Source organism: Oryzias latipes, chromosome 17, assembly GCF_002234675.1.
Source record: "Oryzias latipes chromosome 17, ASM223467v1".
Lineage (NCBI taxonomy): Eukaryota > Metazoa > Chordata > Actinopteri > Beloniformes > Adrianichthyidae > Oryzias > Oryzias latipes.
The window spans coordinates 27,035,770-27,057,571 of record NC_019875.2 but is presented as its reverse complement, the minus strand read 5'-3'; the positions used below and the strand labels follow the sequence as shown (position 1 = coordinate 27,057,571).

At 38.8% G+C, this 21,802-nt stretch overlaps 1 protein-coding gene across 4 annotated transcripts in view; it reads left to right on the top strand.

The window, feature by feature from the left end:
* Nucleotides 1-21,802, top strand: part of LOC101173258 (voltage-dependent R-type calcium channel subunit alpha-1E) — a 67,947-nt gene that overhangs the window by 34,177 nt on the left and 11,968 nt on the right. For 3 of the 4 annotated variants that reach the window (XM_020711142.2, XM_020711145.2, XM_023964958.1), the window contains 25 exons: nt 1,412-1,602; nt 1,683-1,786; nt 1,861-1,976; nt 3,705-3,758; nt 4,001-4,081; nt 4,609-4,818; nt 4,919-5,031; nt 5,304-5,416; nt 5,931-6,062; nt 6,309-6,378; nt 6,764-6,881; nt 8,161-8,228; nt 8,358-8,425; nt 11,408-12,178; nt 13,988-14,268; nt 14,445-14,577; nt 14,675-14,804; nt 16,382-16,441; nt 16,817-16,923; nt 17,252-17,263; nt 18,656-18,752; nt 18,840-19,000; nt 19,544-19,681; nt 20,602-20,803; nt 20,889-21,053. In XM_020711142.2, the coding sequence (XP_020566801.1) occupies nt 1,412-1,602; nt 1,683-1,786; nt 1,861-1,976; nt 3,705-3,758; nt 4,001-4,081; nt 4,609-4,818; nt 4,919-5,031; nt 5,304-5,416; nt 5,931-6,062; nt 6,309-6,378; nt 6,764-6,881; nt 8,161-8,228; nt 8,358-8,425; nt 11,408-12,178; nt 13,988-14,268; nt 14,445-14,577; nt 14,675-14,804; nt 16,382-16,441; nt 16,817-16,923; nt 17,252-17,263; nt 18,656-18,752; nt 18,840-19,000; nt 19,544-19,681; nt 20,602-20,803; nt 20,889-21,053 (3,695 nt within the window). The remainder of the gene's footprint in view (nt 1-1,411; nt 1,603-1,682; nt 1,787-1,860; nt 1,977-3,704; nt 3,759-4,000; nt 4,082-4,608; nt 4,819-4,918; nt 5,032-5,303; nt 5,417-5,930; nt 6,063-6,308; nt 6,379-6,763; nt 6,882-8,160; nt 8,229-8,357; nt 8,426-11,407; nt 12,179-13,987; nt 14,269-14,444; nt 14,578-14,674; nt 14,805-16,381; nt 16,442-16,816; nt 16,924-17,251; nt 17,264-18,655; nt 18,753-18,839; nt 19,001-19,543; nt 19,682-20,601; nt 20,804-20,888; nt 21,054-21,802) is intronic. The other variant, XM_020711144.2, reaches the window with a different exon arrangement.

Sequence of the window (21,802 nt, the reverse complement as noted above, 5' to 3'; positions counted from 1 at the left end):
TTTCCTCAACACTAAATCTGGGTTCACACGATATGTTACGTGTTGTTCCTTATTAAATGCTTTCTGTAAACTTTTAAATCATGTGAACAGGAATGTAGCACAAACAGTTGTCTTCTGCCATGGTCACAAATACAACTCTTTTATATACATTGTCTACACATACTGTCCGAGCAACACTCTGTGCTGCAACCATGGCCTCACCAAACAACGTTGCTCTTCGTCTATGAGTAGTGCAACAAGCACAATGTTCCGTCTTTTTTCTATTCTTCTCAGCATCAATTCGTCAATACCCAGGTCTCAGAGTCGCTGAGATGCAACAATGAGTCCCCCCATTTTTATGCAGGTCCCATGGTGGCCAGAATCGCCAGATTGACCATTTTGACCATTTCCGGGTCCCCAGCTCATGTCAAGTGCCCACGCTGCAACCATATGATTTTTAACAGTCAGCACGGGGGCAGGGGGGTGGCAGTCTTAAATCCGTCGATCATCAGACAATTATTGGGCTGCTGCCTTCCTGCCACCCACCTGTCACTGGACTGCCACGGCGCAACTTTAAAATGTGCCCTGGTGACCAATCTTAAGAAACTGTCAGATCGCTGTAAAATTTCATCTTTTTTTTTAAAATATCTGCGGCCACCACGTGTTGCGTAAAAATGCGACTGCTGCCTCCCGACGACAAATGCCACCGCGCGCCCACCTTCCAATTTTGCTGAAAACTCGCAATGAGGTGGCTGCATGTTGGCTGCATGGTGGCATTTTAGGACTGCTGACCGTAGCCTTAGTCAGAGGTACAAAACAGTAGTTTTAATCCGAAAAACAAATCTACTTAATTCGTTTCATAGGCTAGAAGGTGTTACAGAAGGATCACAAGACAAAAATAAGTAAATATTTTGGGCCTTCTTTTATTTTACTTTACATAATATTTTTAACCAGTAGTTTTCGTTGGTGAATAATGAGAGGTCGTGTTTTAAGAGAAAGATTTGACAATGTTATTTGACTTCTAACATAGTACAAATGCATTTAACAAGCAGGATAAAAGTTTGAAAGTAAATATATGGTACCAATAATTTTTAAGAGAAATGGATTTGAAAAAGAAGAATTCTGGTCTTATTTTAATTTATGGTTTAGAAATAATCATAGTTGGACTGCTGGAGTGCATAACATATTATATATTTGCGGGGAAGTGTAAAAAAATATCGAGTTAAAGACATAAAACTTTTTTTGAGCAATACACATCTATTTAAGGACAAAATAATTGCAATAGCCAGAACAAAGTAACTAAATATGAGTATTTATAGTTACTTTTAAAATTTAACCATCACTTAAAAAGGAAAAAATATTGTTTTCTATCTTTTCTATCTTGTATAAAGAAGGAGATTTTTTACAGCACTGATATGTTTTATGTTTGCAGATAACGAGACTGTTGACTCATCTGAGCTGGCATTTGCATGCGGTGTGAGGAAATGTCCAGAGAAGTATGAATGCAATGACACCTGGATTGGGCCCAATGATGGCATCACACAGTTTGACAACATCCTGTTTGCTGTTCTCACCGTCTTCCAGTGCATCACCATGGAGGGATGGACGGCTGTGCTCTACAACGTGAGCTCAAGGGTCGGACCAAAGGAGACAAAGTATGATTTCTGTTGGTGTTCTGATGATGTGAATGTTATGGATTTCAGACCAACGATGCCTTGGGTCCTACATGGAACTGGATATACTTCATTCCTCTCATCATCATCGGCTCGTTCTTTGTCTTGAATCTGGTGTTGGGAGTTCTGTCAGGGTGAGCAGGACTGTTCATAAACATGTGTGCATGAAAAGAAAAAAAAACTTAACAAGTTCTGTGATGTCCTTCAGAGAATTTGCTAAGGAAAGAGAGAGGGTGGAGAACCGAAGGGCCTTCATGAAGCTACGCCGGCAGCAGCAGGTGGAACGAGAGCTCAATGGCTACAGAGCTTGGATTGACAGGGCAGGTACTTGGCAGCAGAACAACCTTACATACGTCGTATGTAAGACAGACTCGCAACTGATATGTTAATGAATGCAGGTGCATTCATTATTGTATTTAATCCAAACAAATGATGACTTAAAGTGATCAAATGTAGCCATTCCTCGATGCTAACATTCCGCGTGATGTTACCAAATGAACTCTATGCCATTTTAGGAGTCAAATTGCGAGAGTCAAACATTGACTTTATGTGAGAACTGGACTCCTCCCCCTGGCGTTGCAAACAGAAAGTAAAGAAATAAACAGCAGTTATTCAGTCATTCTATTTGCCATAGTAACTATTCCTGTTCTGATATCTTTTTTTAACGTTTTCTTGATGATTCTCATTTCTTTCTTTCTTTTTTTCCCAATTTATTCAAGTTATAAACATACCAATCAAAGGCTTTAACAGGTGAACATTATATTCCATATTTTTTGACAGTTTGGCTTAAATAAAAAATAAATGCTGCCACCCTTCACGTTTGACCGCTGCCACTATGGTAGTCTTCTGTCTTCATTGCGTAGAAATTGGTCAAATGAGACTAGAATCTGGAGTTTTACTGTGTTGACAACAGTAACACATGTGTGTGCTCCATGATAAGATTTGGTGGCAAATATTTTTACATCAGAGGTGATGATTTTAACCGTAGGATGTGTCAAAAGAGTATACACAGTACTGATTTCACTGGAAGGGGTCTATAGTTCAGAAAACCATAAATGTGAGTAATCTTGTTTGTAATTTTTATACCTGACAAATGCTTTCAAACCAGGGCTGTCAGGTCCAGATCAATGTTTCTTTTCTTGGATGTTTTTTAAGCAGACAGTCACATTTCAGAAAAACTAAAACAAGAAGGAGGAAGCAAGGGAAATGTTATAAATTTGAGTCTGAGGACAAATCTGGAGATGCCTGAATATAGAAAGAAATTGGAAAGTAGCTCCAAACACAAGCAGCTGTTTCAACCGGATCATTTTTTACGGTTTTTCAACATTCTTTGCACATGTCACTAGAATGCCCACATTCTCCTGGTGTGAACTAAATCACTTGTTGGCTGCAGGTCAAAAATCATCAATAATTCATTTAATTTATGGAATATTATGACCCTTTGACTCCATGATATGCACATGCAAATCAAATGAGCCTGTTCCTTATTAGCAAAATTAAAATAGGTTTGGGTTGAGGATGAAATTTGAATTAGTGTTTTTTTGTGATGTGAAATTAAAGGCTCCTTCTCCATTTTAAAAAAGCGCTTGGTCTTCTTCAAATACTGGCTGCTTGAAACCTTCGATAAAGTAGCACAAACACACAGGGCTGTAATGGTATTCTACATCGCTGGCTTCCTACGCAAGCAGAGGGTGAGAAAAAGGTGATACTGACTCACTGACTTAAATTTGAGCTCATGCATGCATACGCACGCGCGTCTTCCTTTTTGGTTTTATTCTGTTTACATGCATGCGTGTGAAAGAGCCGCTGTGCATATTTATGTGGGAACGTGTGGGAAGAAGGGGGAGAAAAGATACACAGATTGTGAGAATGTAAGAGAGAATAAGAGTTTTGTCTTCAAAGAAGGTCACACCCACCTCTCGAAGCAGCACTTGCTTGTTGAGAGTGTTTGCAGACCCTTTTCGACATCATAACCCCAAAAAATGTACTTTTCGGTGTCTGATGGGATGAGATACGCTTTAAGTGTAACCTTGAGTTTTTACTGTATTACAGAGGAAGTGATGCTCGCAGAGGAGAATAAAAATTCAGGGAGATCACCATTAGATGGTAAGTTTACATATATCAGAAAAGTACATAATACAGTAAAAAGTACAATACAGTACAGAAAGGTTACATTTTAGAAATATTATAATATTTACTGTTGCCGTTCACAGACTGAAGGAATAAAAACACCTCCTCTTTATATATATATATGAGTTTTAAAGTTCCTTTCTTTTACTGTGTAAATTGTAAATCCAAACACTGTATCAAAGACTTTAACTTGAATGAGTTTTTGTGAAACGTTTCAGTGCTAAAGAGGGCGAGTAAGAAGACAGGCGCACGGAGAGGTGCGCCGGGAGATGACAAGTTTGCTGACACATCCACTGCCAGTGAGTGAAAAGCCTTTTGGTCTGTTTTCTAGAGAAAACCTGTCAAAAGTTTTAGAACCGAGTGCCACTTTGAAGGAGCACCTGTTTGAGAAGACATTTGTTAAATTAATACAATTGCAGATTATTATGTTTATAATCTAATTTTGTTCGTTTAAATAATAGCAGGATTATTAAATCAGGGAAAATTGGGGGTCGAGATCAGGAGTCACTAATGGCAATTTACAATAAAAGAATTCAAATATAGCCAATATAGCCAATATATATATGGCTGTGCAGAGTATTTAATCCATCCACTGATGGATTAAATAAATCTTTCAGTGGAATAAATATTGCAAAGTCTGTAAAAATTGTGTTTTGTATTAACTTTCTTGATTTTAAAAGTTAAAGCACATGATTTGTAAACCTTTTCGATGTCTCAGACAACTTTTTACCCTGAAGTTTGCTTACAGCAAATTCTTATCTCTTTTTATGAGAATACATATATATATTTTTTAAATTAAAATGTTCTTTCTTCTTTTTTTCTTGAGGCATGTCACGATCAAGAATGAACTTCCGCAGTGGCCGCCGTGGTCCGGCCGCTTACCTGCGGCGCAAGGAGCGCATGTTGCGCATCTCCATCCGCCGTATGGTGAAGACTGACACCTTCTATTTGATGGTGCTGAGTCTGGTGGCTCTCAACACCATCTGCGTGGCCATCGTGCACCACGACCAGCCTGACTGGCTCACCATCTTCCTCTGTGGGTTTCATCGTTATTTGCTATTTATTTATTTACTTGCATCCGTTGATGCCACACGCTGCATCCCACTAATAGTCTTTTATTGTGTTTTTGTCTCCAGACTATGCAGAGTTTGTGTTCCTGGGGTTGTTTTTGGCTGAGATGTTTCTGAAAATGTACGGTCTTGGTTTCCGGCTTTACTTCCACTCATCATTCAACTGCTTTGACTGTGGGGTGAGATCATGCGTTTCTCATTTTTAACTCATGTAACTCCAAAAATAGAAAAACTTTTGCATTAAAGTCTAAAGGACAGTGAAAAAAAGAACCACTGGGAGCTCATTTTTCAGCTTAGTAACTGTTTTGTGTGATGGAGCAAAGTAAAGATGACTAATTGCAACAATTTATCAAATTTAAAGATCTAAATGGACAGTAATGACATTAAAAAGTCAGAATTTATTGCATTGGTAAAGTTATATTTTACTTTGTCATGTGTGGCATGTTTTCAGGTCATTGTTGGGAGCATCTTTGAGGTAGTTTGGGGCTTCTTCAGACCCGGTATGTCCTTCGGTATCAGCGTACTGAGGGCACTGAGACTCCTGAGAATTTTTAAAATCACAAAGTGAGTAGAAACAGCTGCACTCTTAAAGACCCACTCTGATGAAAATGGTGTATTTGGTGTTTTTAGCATGTACTTTGGACATTTTTCTGATGATGGAAGACCTATATCAGGAAAAATAACCTCAAAGTTGCATTTCTGAGTCTTTCTTTATCCAAATTGTTGTGAATCAAAAGCAGAAGAAAAAGTGCAGTTTAAAAAAGATCGTATTTTGACAAAAATACGCTGGGCGAGCCACAAGCTCCCTGCTCCAAGCTCTCAGCAATGTGGAGGTTAAAAGGGGCGGGGTTGCTCATGCCAACGGTCCCGCCCCCATCGATCTACAGTAACTATGTCCTAGAAAATGACACAGGTTTTTTGATTTTGGCTAAAAATGACAATCATAATTAAAAGACCACTGGGAGCATTTTTAAAGTAGATCAAAAGATGATCAGATGATAAAAAGTTAATATATGTTTCCTTTTTCTGATTTCTCAACTAAAACTTACCTTAATGGATGTTTTTTTTCCTTTGTTAGATACTGGGCATCCCTCAGAAACTTGGTTGTTTCTCTCATGAGCTCCATGAAGTCCATCATAAGCCTGCTTTTCCTGCTTTTCCTCTTCACTGTGGTGTTTGCTCTCCTTGGGATGCAGCTCTTTGGAGGGAGGTATGAGCCTTTTACATTATTACAGCAGAGGTTTCTACTCTTGTTTTCCTGATTTTTTTTCATATACATTTTTGCTGCAAATATTAACAGGCGCCTGTAGCTAAACAAAGATTTCCTAAATGGCCTCTCTTTTTAAAATAAGAAAAAATAAATAGACAAATCCAGTGAAAAATAGCTCTGTACATCCTCCTCCTCCTCTTTGTTCTTCCTGGGTCAAATCTGACCCTGCTCTCTATCTGCCTCTAGGTTCATCTTTGAAGATTACACTCCCACCAACTTTGACACGTTTCCAGCTGCCATCATGACAGTGTTTCAGGTTTGGCTCCCTCATCCTGCCTGCTCTCAATGACACATTGCATCTTGGGATATTTCTCACCCCGGGCACAGATTAAACAACTCTGCTCGCTCGCTTTCCGCCCCTCGCCTCTGCCATCATCCCACACATTCGTGCACACATATGCGCACATGAATACCAGACGAGCAAAATGTGAACGGTCCCCATCAGAAGTACCTTGAAACCAATTTTTTCCTCTCTTTGAGGCAATGTTTTGATTGCCACATCTAGTAATTATTACCTTATTATCTTTTTACTTTGCAGTTAGGAGGCTCAATGTCTCTTCTGTGATTTATTTTACTCTTGAATCATGTGTGGAAAATGTAATTATATCTGCTTAATGTTCTATGTCTTTAATTGTGCGCAGATCCTGACCGGGGAGGACTGGAACGAAGTGATGTATAATGGGATTCGGTCTCAGGGAGGTGTTCAGTACGGCATGTGGTCGTCCATCTACTTCATTGTGCTGACGCTGTTTGGAAACTGTATCCTTGTTGTCCTCAAAGGTCACCAGAGAGCTCTGACTCCAGTTCCTGATCAGAGTTTAAATATGGAAATATTAACAGTGCTGAAGGAGGAAACGTTTTGTTTTCAACAATGGTTGAAGAAAGTGAGGAGGAGGCTGCCACCATGTTAAGTGAAAATGTTTTCACATCCATATCTGATTTTCAGGTGTTTTTCTGAAACTGAGAGACTCTTCAGCCATTAAAGTAATTCTGATGCAAGGATATAAGATGAGCTAAAGAGGGTCTGGCATTGTGTCGGGGTAATAACTGTAGTAGAAATCATTTAAATAGAAGAAAATTGCTCCAGCATGTTGTTTTTTCAGTTCTACCTCTTATTTGAGCAGGTCAAATGTGACATTTGAGGACAAAAGTCCTTATGGGAACTGAAGTTTGAACTGCACTCAGTCCAAGACCATTTAGTTCCTGAATATCCACCATAAAAATGTTCCTTTCCTTGTTTTTATATACATGTAAAATTGTGCTTTAGAAAAGGTGTAATTGCAAGGGTCTGTCTGAGTAAATTACTGCCATAACAGTCATATTAAGATCCACTCTGATCATCTTTTGAGCCATTTAAAGCAGTTTTTAGCCAAAATCAAGAAATCGGTGTCATTTTCCAGGACATAGTTTCTGCGGGGCGGCAGTAGTTAAGTAGAAATTTGCCTCAGAGTTGTGCGTGGCACAGTTGGTGCAGAGAAACCCCCCCCCCCCCTTCCTCTCACCGTTGCTGACACCTCACTTACGCACTCTCCCGCTAGCTTACAGCCCCTCACACCCTTAACCCAACATACTGGTGCAACAAAAATGGCGAGCAATATCGGAGCTATCCAGCTGTACAGTTTTGAACCAGATGCCAGCTCGGATGATGAAAACATGAATCTATTTGTCTCCATCAGAATGGAGCATTTTGGGGAGCTTGTGACCCACCCCGTGTATTTAATACATTACAAATACGATCTTTTCTAAACTGAATTTTTTTATCTGCTCCTGATTCACAATGATTTGAATAAATAAATACTAAAAAATGCAATTTTGAGCTAAATCCTCTTAACATATGTCCTCCATCATCATAAATAAAATGCCACAAGAACATGTTAAAAACACCAAAAACCCAATTTTCATCAGAGTGGGTCTCCAAATGTTTTTATTTCCGTTTAATAACCAGTCTTTTCTTTCTTAATGTGGCTTGAGATTAAAAAATAGGTTGATAACTGGCTCCAGTGTTTTTGTGTATTTGTCATAACTTCTATCAAAACAGACACGCTGCTGAACGTCTTCTTAGCCATCGCAGTGGACAACCTCGCCAATGCACAGGAGCTGACCAAGGTCTGCATTGCTTTCTGCTAAAACCTCATTTGTTTAAAAATCAAATGTATCTGTGTGTTTCATTTATTTGATTGTGTTACAATTATCTTTCCTTCGTAGACAGTAAGGTTTTGTGTTTCGGTTTGTCAGGATGAAGAGGAGGAAGAAGAGTTCTTCAATCAGAGATATGCCAGGGGAAGAGATGGCCTGATATCTGAGTAAGTTACTGATAATATGAAGGAAAATCAGAATTTTATTTTTTAGATTTTTACATGCTAAAAAAATGAAATCAGGCAGCCCTCTGCTGGGTATTGGTGATCTACAGCAAAAACAGTGTTTTTTGAAAAAAAAAATATTGTTATGGTTCCTCTCAAAAACAGACATGTTGACTGAATGTATGACGCAGTTGAGTCTAACATTGTGTTTTCAAGCTGCTAAGCGCAGGTTTATCTGGGTTGTGAAAAGTCCCTTCTGCAAATGTTTTGGGCTCTGAATCAATCATTTCAGTAATGAGGACAATAATCTTCTTTTAGTAACCTGTCAGCCTGTTTGTGCGTTCAGTGAACCAGCAGCCTAAGAATTCAATTCAAAGCCAATTCAAGAAGGCCCCATTGATGAAAATGAAATGAATAATAAATACGTGTGTCACTAGACTAATTGAGTCACTTACACTTGCTTGTAATGAAGCTGGTTGATTAGATTTTGCTGTTGTGACAGAGACGTCGCAGTCAGGATGAAACTTACATTTCAAACTCAACAGTCTAGCAGGAACCGAGGAGTCTGAGTTTCAAATCTGGTCTGAAGTAAATTCGAAACGAAATTTGACAAAATAACCTTAGCATTCACATTCATCTCATATTTATTGGTGCTGTGCATTGAAACTCAAAACTTAAAAAACAAATTAAAACAATTAAAAAGTAAATCATAAAGTAAGGGACATAGTAAACTAATATCACTAATAATATCCTCATATGTAGATCCTAGCTGTTAATGAGACATACAACTGTCAACTGTGCTGACTGTGAGAAAAACCTGGATATGTGTTTAGTGAAAAGAAGTTAAAAACAACTTAAAACCTGCTAAAACAAAGTTTTAAATCTTTGCAAGTATCAAATAAATAGTTTGTAGTGATTAAACCGATTGCAAGTTTCTGTTCTTACCTTCACAGTTTAAAGAATAGACAATAAACAATGGAGAAAAAGCAGCACAGCCTTTAACACATCCCACTATCAAAATCAAGAAAATTATGCCTACACTTTGCTGCATGTAGCATGAGAAGTTACCATTCAGATGACATTTCTGGAACAAACGGAGCAGCGCACTGAAAAACGAATATTTGATCAACATAAATATATCAGATGATGTGTTTTTTAGAATCTAAGTAGCTGCTGCTTGCAGAGCTGTTATTATAATGGGGATTTTAGGAGATAAAGCCTAAAGATAAAATGTCTTATGGATAAAGCCGATAGCTCATTTTCTCAGCAGCAAATGCCCTTAATACTCTGACTCTCTTCCAGTTGTGACCCTGAACGTATCATTTGTCTGTGGCATATATGAATGTAAGTCTTGTAAGTGTTGCAGCTGATTTACAGTGTTTTACAGTTTTTTCTGGCTCCATCGTGTTGTTATGTTTTATGCTTGTCAGATGGCACTGAACCAAATACTGCTCCCTTGGGAGTCATTTTTAAAACTCAGCAATTTACTCAATATTTGCTCAACAATCTGAGTTTATAATCTTTTTTTCCTTGTGAAAAAAGCAGATTTCTACACTGCAAAAACTTAATCGTAAGAAGGTAAAAAGGCCCTAAAATTTGTCTTATTTTCTGTCTTGCAAAAATCTTTATCAAGAATTTTTTCATTGAGGAAAATAATCTTATTTGAGAGAATATGTCTTAGTAAATAGAATTTTTTTTCTTAAAATAAGAATAAGAGACTGTTTTTCTCACCCCCTTGACTGATTTTTTCTACTTATTTAATGGGGTAAGACGTTTGGCTTATTTCTAAGGGGCCTGTTTTGCAGTTCATGACGGAGTGTTAGGACCACCAATAAAAAAAGAAATACATTAAAGGAATGAGAATAATTTTGTGAAATTATGGAAAAAGTCCTAAAATAATACGAAAAAATTGAAAATGTATAATTATGCTGAGGAAAGTCATATGATAAATGGAAAATGGCGTATACTTATATAGCGCCTTTCTTCCTTCAAGGACAAAGCGCTTTACAGTCACAGACCCATTCACCCAGTCACACACACATTCATACACACATTCGTACACTGGCACTGGTGGTGTTTACCAAAAAAAGGTTGTACACGTTCTCGTTTAACTTTTTTAACAAAGACAATCATACGTAACCTGATGAATTTGTCATCACCCACCTCAAGAGTCATGCTTAACTATGACTTTATTTTTGAAAAAGCATGACTTGTAAAATTACACATTTCTAGATAATAAATGTACACTTTTTCCCCCATAGAATATTAACACTTTTCTCATAATTTTATGACTTATTCTTGTAAAATGTAGCCTTTTTTCTCACAATTTTACGACATTTTTCTTATAGTTCTATGACTTTATTCTAATATATTACATTTACGGTATTTTTTTCTTTTATGGTGGCCCTAACGCTCAGTCGCTGGGTTCAGCCTTTTCTCCCAAACATGTTTTGTTCTGTGCCACAACAAAAGTTCTGTGAATGTTGTAAGACACTAATGTCTCGTTTTCAAATGATCACTCATTGATTACATGGACTACCAAAGAGTCCGACCAACAGTAAGTAGAACTGTTTGCATCCTGTCACACAGATTTCCCTCCTGAGTTTCCTTACTCGGTTATTGAGATTATTTTGTAGATGTCGCACCAACGTTTGCACTTCGACCTTGCACTCCCTTTTTTGTTCTTGTGGATTTTGTTACGTTCTATTTTTGATCTGTTCCCTCCTCTCGGGTATTTCTTGTTATTATTATTATTATTTCATTAGTTTTGAATGTCCTTTTGCATACTTTTTCATAGGAATATTTTGTGTTATAAAAAATACAAATTCACAGAAAAGGTCTTTCCTTTTCTTGCAACTTTTTAATTTTTTTTATAAATATCTTGTTTGCAAATTGACACAATAGTTTTAATAAATGTAACACAACTTTATGCTGTCAACTAATTGTTGCTGCAAACTGATGTACATCTTCTGATATGGTGTTTAGTGGCAGAAGAAGACCCTATCTATACAGAAAACGGGCGATCCATAGAGGGCGACCAAATTTCCCAGACGAGCCTGATGGTCCATCTGGGGGCGTAGATGAGCAGCCGGTCCATGGCCCCAGTGCCTTTGCCAACCGCAGAGAAAGGAGGAGGAAAGTTAACATGTCTGTCTGGGAGCAGAGAGCCAACCAGCTAAGAAAACGCCGTCAGATGGCGAGCAAGGAGGAGCTGTTTAGCGCGCCGACAGAAGACACAATTGAAACCCCCACCATCCCCCACCACCCACCTGCCATTACCCCAGAGGCCAGCCCAGCTCACCTGCCAGAGTCCCCCATGTCCATAGGGATGCCCTTACCTGAGCCGCCAATGTCCATCACCATCCCAATGCCCGAGCCCCCAGCAGCTGGACCTCTGGTGACCCTGAGCGAAGAAAAAACGTCAGGACCAAACCACCGGACGACGGGAGGGGGCAGACACAGGATGGCTCGGAAGTTCAGGTCCAGTCAGGGGCCTGAAGAAGGGGCCAGGCACAGACGACATCGTCACCGGGAAGCCCGTACTGAAGTCAAGAGTCTGGACATTATGCAGTCTCCACATGAGGTGCCTCAGATCCGACGATCGCTCAGCCAGGAGAGGAAGATCCTGGATGAAAGAGAGGAGACGGAGGACAGAGATGAGAAGGAGAGAGCAGAAGGAGAAGGAGAACCTGCCCAGGATCATGATGGAATGTGCATTTCGAACCCATATGAAGATGTTGGGGAGGACGGAGGAAGGTAGGGGTCTCCTCTTTGGTTTCTTCCATGTGTCCTCCTTAAATGAGTTATTTAGAAATTTGCTGAAATAAAACCCAGAAAGATTATAAATAAGGATGCAAAGGACACAGATACGTGAAAAAGCGACGTAATACTGAGAATAACCGTTAAAAACCATAGACACATTCTGACGTTCTAGGTTTATCTTCCTGTTGTGTCTCTACTGTCTTTGCCTTTTTACGTACATGTGATGCAAACAAAAAGTGTCCAATCTGAAACTTCGTTAACCTAGATGGGTCATTTACAATTGGCTGAACCACAGTGAGGAACGTGTGTTGTGTGCACATATGATAAGCATTTCTTTTTCACACCACTGCAAACAATACCTGAATACATTAATATGACACATTTTATTTAACTGCAAAGAACAAAAAATGTCTAAAAGACCCAAAATGCAGGTTTTGATGTTTGAAGCTGTTATTTTAAATACATGTTGTTTTTGTTGCTTTAAATAAAAAGTGGCAGTAATAAAAAATATTAAAATGCATTTTCATTTATAGCTTTAAATGTCAAATATGTCTAGATTCCATCTGTAATATAATATTAATAATAATAGAATTATGTAATATTGCTTCAATGTTAGTTAAACCTTAATTGCATTATGCGGTTCTGTGGGAACAGCCTGAGTGATCAGCCCAAAAACTCAAAAAAATGTAAACCAGGTTTAACCCAATAAACCCAACCAACAGATTCTGCTGAAGTTTATTATGTTTTTTTTTTGTTTTTTTAAACGTTCAATATTCTTTTGTATCAAAAATAGACCAGTTTATTGTCTTTGCAAATAAAGATAATCTTTATGTGAACATGTGTTTCCAAATCCTGTTGTACACAAAATTAGCTGTCAAGTCTTGACTCAGCAGCTGACCAGTCTGTCACTGCGTGTTACACCCAAGTCTGGGGGACTGAGAAAGGACGTAACATAAGAATAAAATTACCGGTTAATGCCCAGTGACTCTAAATTCTCACAAAGACTCCAGAAATTAAAGAAATCTGGGTTTAATTTACAGAAGGAAACAAATATAAACTTGCAGACATAGATAGGAGGAGAAAACCAAAACAGAGAACCTCTTACTCCAACGGAAAATGTAAATGGAAGCACAAATAGAAGAAAATTTTGTGAAAATGAGAAATAATGCATATCTCTGTTTTATTTTATTTTATATTATTGTATTATATTTGCTGTTTTATTATATTTATTTGGTATATTTTATATTAAAATTCTGGTATTAATGGGTTTCTGCCTGTTGGTGAACATGCATAAATAAATAAATAAATAAATAAATAAATAAATAAATAAATAAATAAATAAATAAATAAATACATAAATAAAAACAATCATAAGTTTAAAAAACAACAACAAAAAACAGAATTGGGCCTAATATGTTACATTGCATTTGACTTACATATGCTTGATTATTACCTTTACAATTTGTCTAAAAATGAGTTTTAGTGAGTTCCACCTTGTGAATTTTTTATGTTAAATAAAATGATCTATTGCACTTCTGGTCAATTTAAAGATTTTCTCTTACAATTCAACTTGAAGTTCAGACTTTTTCTCCAAATTCAGGCTTTACTTTCTTGAAAAACAAGAAAGAGCAAATATGATTTTTTTTTTAAATATTCCTGGTCTTGACCAAAAATCCACAAAAACATTTGGATATTTACTTATGCGTTGATTTATTTTTTACATTTTCAGGTAATAGCAAATTATAGTTAAAGCGATTTCTTGTACAGATGCAATAACTATAGTGATTTATCTTTCCCCGACAGCTCTGTTCCTCCAACAAGTGAGTTTCCTGATCCCCCTCAATGTGAGAAGCTGCAGGATTGTACTTGGTCCGAACAGGGGGAGGGCGACCACTCGGATTCCCACAATGCCCTGAGTGAAAAAACCCCCTTAGAGACTGCTGTGGAGGCCACAGAGTCTACAGGGAGCGCCCTTGAGTCAGAGAAACGCCAGCTCTCCATCAAACGTGACAAGTTCAAGCAGGAGGGCAGCGTGGCAATTGAAATGTCTGCACAGCCCCTTCTGGAGCTCACACCCGTGACAGGTAACACCATGACCGCCCACTCGCTGCAGTGACACTGCTTTAAACTCTGCGTTGGGATGTGGAGCCTCTGTGTCACATAGCTGTTTCAGCAGCCAGCTGTCTTTTCTTGCTGCGTTCTTTATCACAGCTTTCTGTATACATTGATTAAATGTGTTTCCTCTCTGCTTGGTTTTTAGTGAACAGTAAAGAACTGGAGGCGTATCATTCTGAGCAGAAAGATAGAGATGAGGAGACGGAGGAGGAGGAACCTCCGCTCCCTCCAAAACCTGTGGTCCCAGACAGCATGTTCATTTTCAAGGCTTCCAACCCGTAAGATGCAACAGTAACTCCACAAAATCACTTGTGTTTCGTTGTCCCGTGTTTTTTTGCAGGCGCAGTAAATATTTTACTCTTTGTTGCTCTACAGAATCAGAAGGATTTGTCACTATGTGGTCAATCTGCGGTATTTCGAGATGACCATCCTCCTCGTGATTGTGGCCAGCAGCATCGCGCTGGCAGCTGAAGATCCTGTCTGCACCAATTCAAACAGAAACAAGGTGGTTTCCAACTGAAATGAATTTTTTAAGTCATGAAATGTCAAATTAAACACACAGAAGAAGATATAGAATAGGGTAGAATTTATTTATCCAAATGGAATCCAAATGGACAAAGGTTGGTCACTATGTGGGGTTAAAACAAAAACTACACTAAAAAAGTAAAAATCAAAAGAAGATATAAACGGTCACAAAAAAACTATTGAAAATTATTGCACATTTTAAATTAAATATTAGATATTTTTCTGTTGTTTTTTTTATGACAGAGTTTTAGGGCCAGTGTACAAATATTTTTTTTTTATTACCACATTAAAGTTGTAAATTTACGAGAATAAAGTCGTATATTTATGACTTTAAAAGTCATAGGCTAAATGTATTACTTTTGTTTCTTGTAAATGTAAGTGTTTTAAAATCATAAAATGACTTTATGACTTTAAAGTCATTAATACTTTCAAAGTTGTAAATTAACAAATTTAAAACACGTATGTTTATGAGGAAAAAGTCACAAATTAACGAGAAAAAACACCAAAGTTGAATGTTTATTTTTGCCTTCCTTGAAGATGAACGATGTGGAGCGTTTGGTGAAGTTTTATTTGGGATAGGTGTCAGAAACAAAGACATTCTGAACTTTTTGGCCACTCAAAGTCAAATTATTATTAGTGTAGCTGGATTTAGGGGGTTCGGTGTCGGTAAAGTGGAGGTATTTGTGTAAAATAAGGAGCTCAGAGACACGTTTGAGTGTAGAGAACTGCTGCTTTATTTTGCTTTTCATTCACAAAACCAGAAGTCCATTCGCCACCTTACGTCACGAACCTGTCATGCACACGAGAAACACCAAAGCAGAAGGAAAACAGTGTTAATTAGAAATTCGCTGTGTAAGTTGTGGGTGGAACCTTGGGCGCAGAGCAACCCCGTCCCGCTTTCCCTCCCTGTTGCTGAAAGCTCGGAACAGGGAGCTTAAGCCCACCCAGCATGTTTTCCATGTCTTTTACAAATAGCATTTTTTAATCTGCTCCTGATTTAAAACGATTTGAATAAAGAAATACTCAGAAATCCAAATTTGAGCTTAATTTTCTATATATATCCTCCATCATCAGAGAAAATGCCACAAGAACATGTAAAAAACACCAAAAACATGCTTTTCATCACAGTGGGTGTTTAAAACCCACTAGAAAATAACATTTATCCATAATTTAAGTGTCTTAGCCTAGTTCCTTCATGGTTTGGTCTCTAGTTGACAAAGCAAATGTGTAGTAGCACGTTTGCTTTCATGCACATGCAAGGTGAGAATCAATGGGCTCTAACTGGGAAATAGCAGTGCAGTTTGTTTTTCACAACTTTTTCCCTTTTCGCAGTGTCATGGAGCGTGTCAGGGCCATGCAGAGAGGAAGGCAGTAGTAATGCATCGGGGAAAGAAAAATTAAGCGTAATGAAGGAAAAGTGATCTAAAGCACAGAAACAAAAATATGTCCCGCACAGATTCGCAAAACTGATCCAGGAGTGTCTTCATTTTTTTTACTAAGGTAAATTTCAGGTTTATAACCAAAATTAGCTAATTTAATAGTTTTTATCCCATGCAGGTGTTGCGATACTTTGACTACGTCTTCACTGGAGTGTTTACCTTTGAAATGATCATAAAGGTAGGTGTTGGAGACATATTTTCCTTGCGTTTTTTTGTTATTTATTGGTTTATTTGACAGGGACATTTCACACTAAAAAGCATCTCTGCAAACACACCAATTAGACAAAAGGCATTTTTTCATGTGTTGTACCTGGCCAGGTGGTAAATGTGTCTCCCTGAAAACAAAGTAAAATTAAACACAAACACACAATGTAAACATAAGTGAGAATTAGAAGTACCAACATTGTAAATGGTTAAAAACAGAATGTAAATATAAAAGATAAGTAGTATGACTTATGAATATATACTTCTAATAGCTTTAAACTGTTAAGCTGCTGAAATGTTTACATATTTTGGCTGCATCCTTTGCATGTCCATGCGCTGCCGTTTGCAGATGATAGACCAGGGTCTCATTCTGCACGACGGCTCCTATTTCCGAGACATGTGGAACCTCCTGGACTTCATCGTAGTGGTGGGAGCTCTGATCGCCTTTGCTCTAACGTGAGTCAGTACACAGTGCAGTATGCTCATGAGTAATGGTTGACTCACTGCAGCAAAAGGCTTTCCAACAGCCAGCGCTGTTGTTTCCATCCCTTCCCAAACCAACAGGAAAAGATGGAAAGTTTCTGTGAAAGAGGAGGTTTCATAACTGATGCAAAAGCTGATGTTGTCTTTGCAGGCTTGTAGCACTAGTAATCTTCTTGTGCACTTTGTTGTATGTAAATTTCTCTGTTGTATATACTTTTCTGTGTTGCACAGTGTAACACTTTTTATGTCTCAATATTTTCTCTGTTGTTCCTGTGGAATTTCTCTCTTTTGGGGCTCCCAGGAATGTGATGGGGTAAAAAAACCAAATCTGTCAAACTGAATGTAAACGCTCAAAATCTTCCTTCATGCTTTCTTTTCTTGTCCTTCATTGGTTTTGTCCTGTACTCAACAGGTTTTTCATTTGCATGGATACATCACTGACATGAGTTTGGCTGGTGTCAGGGGAAATCTGAAATAAAGTTCAGCAAAAACAGTGATTAACAACTCTTATCGTACACTGAGAATATGTTTGGGTCTGACAGTAAGATACTGTAGGTTTTTATGCACTTGTGTTACCCAGCATTACTGCAAAACAAAAAAAGTGTTAGCTTAAATTACAAATGGACTTCAGTTTTACATCAAATGTGTTTCCTCTTTGAGGAGTTTTGTTTTTGTTTTTCTTTCCTGTAGAGTTTCTGCTACTGATTTTAATTGTTAGCCTACATATCTTTAATCCTGCGTTTGCATGCATGTTTTATCTGAAAGACCCACTGCGATCATCTGTTGAGCTCCTTTTAAAAGCATTTCCAGTGGTCTTTCAATTATGACTATGCGGTTTTTGGCCATAATTAAAAAAAACATGTTGCTTTTTAGGAAGTAGTTTAGCAGAGCGGCAGGAGTTCATTGGAAATTTTGTCTCTGAGTTGCAGCATTGAAGCTATCCAGCCATACAGTTTTGAGTTCAGACGAGGGAAACGAAGACGTGCATGGATCTAATTGTGCACAAGATGATTCATCAGAACAGAGCGGAGCAGGAAGCTTGTGGTCCACCCCGCGTATTCTTTATGCAACAAATATTCTATTTTTCCAATGCCCTATTTTGCTTGTGGTCCTGATTCACAACGATTTGAATAAAAAAATTCTTAGAAAATGCATTTTCAAAGTTTATTTTCTTTATTCATGTCCTCCATCGTCAGAAAAATGCCCCTCGAACATGTTAAAAACACCAAAAAGCACAGATTGGGTCTTCAATAGAAGAATTTAATATAGGAGCTTTGTGAGTCACAAAGCAGTGTCACACTCATGGATTATTTTTCACACTCTATTTTCTTCTAGACAAAACAGGCTTGTTGTGACTGTTTCTTTCCAACTATGTACACTAAAAGTCTAAGAGATAAATTATAAGTACACAGATGAGGCTTGAGGTTTTAAAACTAGAAAACGGAAACTGAGATCAGGCATTCAGGTGTGATCTGGCAGAAAGATCAGCACACACAAATCTAATTTTAGGTTTGAAAAATAGTAATAAAGAAACGATCTGTTCATTTCATTCACCACTCTCAAGGTTAAGATTTGCACCTCATTATGTGATTCCATTAACACTTTGTTGACATTTTTATCTCACTTTGTTTCTCTTTGTTGTCAACAACTTGAATAACATTTTCGCCTCGTCTTTTCTGAGTTCTGTCCACTTTACAATTAACAGGAACAACAAAGGCAGAGACATCAAGACGATAAAGTCCCTCAGAGTTCTAAGAGTCCTGCGGCCTCTCAAAACCATCAAAAGACTTCCAAAACTCAAGGTGGAAAAGTGAAAGCACAGATGGTTTTTATGTCTTTTTGAGTGCAAACGACTGACAGACTTCCATGTCTCTCTCTCTCTCTTAAAGGCGGTTTTTGACTGTGTGGTCACGTCTCTAAAGAATGTGTTCAACATCCTCATTGTGTATCAGCTCTTCATGTTCATCTTTGCTGTCATCGCAGTGCAGCTCTTCAAGGGGAAGTTCTTCTTTTGCACCGACAGCTCCGTGAACTCAGAGAAGGAATGTCGGTACGCACAAATCTGAAGCACTCGCACACATTTGTGCTCGGATAGATGAGCGCCGCATACAGACTTCCACACATTGTCCCTCAAACGTGTCACTGCTGAACTGACAACTTGAATGAGTAAAATCTTTAGCATTATGTCCTGGATTAGTCATCAATACATTTTTCAAATATTTTTGGCGTACCTTATCAAAGTAAAGCAATTGCATGATGTGCCGCAAGGTCACTAGTTTCTCAGCTGTTTTACGTTTTCAGATCTGGGCTAGAAATTCAGCTCTGACCGGACTTTTCTAACCAGCAGCTCAGCTCTTTGGATCATCTCCCACTTCCACATCTGTTCCCGGCTCAAACCACAATTCTGCTCCCTGTCCCTAATTTCCTTCAATCTAATTTATTTATTTTTCACATTTGTATATGGTTTCTATGATTAAGTGGTACCTCTGTAAAGCCAGTGCTTCAGGGTTGTACTTTGGAGTTCTTTACAGCTACAGCTTCGATCTGTGATCTAAGGGAAGCGCTGACCTTCCGCCTGCTTTATTCTCCACAGAGGTTTCTACATCGACTACAGCAGAGACAAGAAGGAGGTCAAGAGGAGAGAGTGGAAGAGACACGAATTTCACTATGACAACGTCTGCTGGGCCTTACTCACGCTGTTTACTGTGTCGACCGGAGAAGGATGGCCTCAGTGAGCTCAGTTTAACATTTTTGATTTTCTAAACATATTTATAACGCTTCTTAAAGACTCCAGAAAGACCAAACTGATGGATGAACCCATAAAATGTCTTATTATGACCCGCCACAGTCCTGGACTGCAAGAACCAGATTGTTTTTGCTATTCTTCTTTCTTAGTATGCCTTTAAACAAAAATTTTGCACTCATCAAAGTGTCGGCACGGCCACAGGACCTAGGGTTTGTTGTGGCTCCTCTAGCTTCATTGGAATCTATTAGGGAAAAGATTTTGCTAATGAAGTTTGTAGATTTTTAACTGTGTTAGCTTCACAAGCTGCAAAAGTGGCGTTTCCCTGTTGTTAATTATAATTTTTACCAGAATGTTTTGAAAAATTTGCCAAGAAATCCAGTAATTTCCTTTTATAATTTTTCTAAAAATATCATAGACTTGTTTGTTACCTCCATGCGACCAAAAAATAAAATGGTTACGATGGAAATAAAACTTACAGTAAAGCCGCTAATTATTTTTATTTTTTTTTGTCGTGTGAAGCTCAGACCAGGGTAACAGGGGGAGAAAGCGAGAGGCATCTGGCAGCCGTCAGCCGATGAGGGCGGGTCAAAAAGGGGGCAGCAAAGGCTGGGAGCACCTGCGACCATCTAACGCTCCTCATGGCTTAAATAGCCTTTTGTGAGGGGAAAAGGGAAATGAGAGAAGCAGAAACATCAAAATCTGAATCCACAACTGAAAAAATACACAAGGAAACATAGATTTGTCAGAGTTAGACTTCCTGTGAGCTCAATAGGCACCACAACGGGAACAAATGAGGAAAAAGTCATGCTAAAATAACACAATATTGCAAAGCTAAACCAAAGCATAAAATAAATAGTTTAGAAGCATTTAAGGATTTAATCAACTTGTGATTTTTTCCGATTCAGGGTCCTTCAGCATTCCACGGATGTCACAGAGGAGAACTTGGGGCCGAGTCGCGGGAACAGAATGGAGATGTCTGTTTTCTACGTGGTTTACTTTGTGGTCTTCCCTTTCTTCTTCGTCAACATCTTCGTGGCTCTCATCATCATCACCTTCCAAGAACAGGGAGACAAAATGATACAGGAGTGTAGCCTGGAGAAAAACGAGGTGTGGAAACGAGCTGAAGCTCATGCTGTGGTTAAAGATCACCTGATGCTTTGATGGTTACATATTTGAACTCTCGTCCTTTCAGAGGGCCTGCATTGACTTCGCCATCAGCGCAAAGCCCATGACCCGATACATGCCACAGAACCGACAAACCTTCCAGTACAGGTTGTGGCATTTTGTGGCGTCGCCTTCTTTTGAGTACACAGTCCTGGTCATGATTGCCCTCAACACTGTTGTTCTGATGATGAAGGTAAAGCTTTACGGTACAACTGGCTACAACAAAAATTTGATTTTTGGCGTGAAGTAAAATGCAATAATACTACTTCTGTGGGTGGAGTGTTCCTGCCCCAAGTGGGGCAGTTTAAGTATCTTGGGGTCTTGTTCAGGAGTGAGGGAAGATCAGAGCATGAGATGGACAGACGGACTAGAGCGGCGTCTGCTGTTATGCAATTGCTGTGCCGGTGCATTGTGGTGGAGAGAGAGCTGAACCAGAGAGCAAAGCTCTGAAATTTCTGGGACAATCTTTGTCCTAATACTCAACTATGGTCATAAGCGAAAGAACAAGGTCCCAAGTAGAAGTGCCCAAACGAGCTTCCTCTGCTGGGTGGCTGAATGCTCTCTTACAGATAGGGTGAAACGCTCCGTCACCCAGAGAGCCTGGAGTAGAGCTGCCAGTTGAGGTGACTCAGGCATCTGCTCCGGATGCCTCCTGGACGCCTCCCTGAGGAGGTGTTCTGAGCATGTCCCACTGGGTGGAGACCCCAGGGAGAACTTAGGACACATTGGAGAGAGTATGTCTCTCAGCTGGCCTGGGTCTGCCTTCGGGTCCCCCCAAAGGAGCTGGAGGAAGTGGGCGGGTAGAGGGAAGTCTGGGCATCTTTGCTTAGACTGCTGCCCCCCAACTCAGCTCCAGATGAGTGGAAAAAATGGATGGATTGTCTGACGAAAACTTTTGAAAGCATCCTGGTCTGACTGACCTTTTGCTCCGTCTTTTCTTCA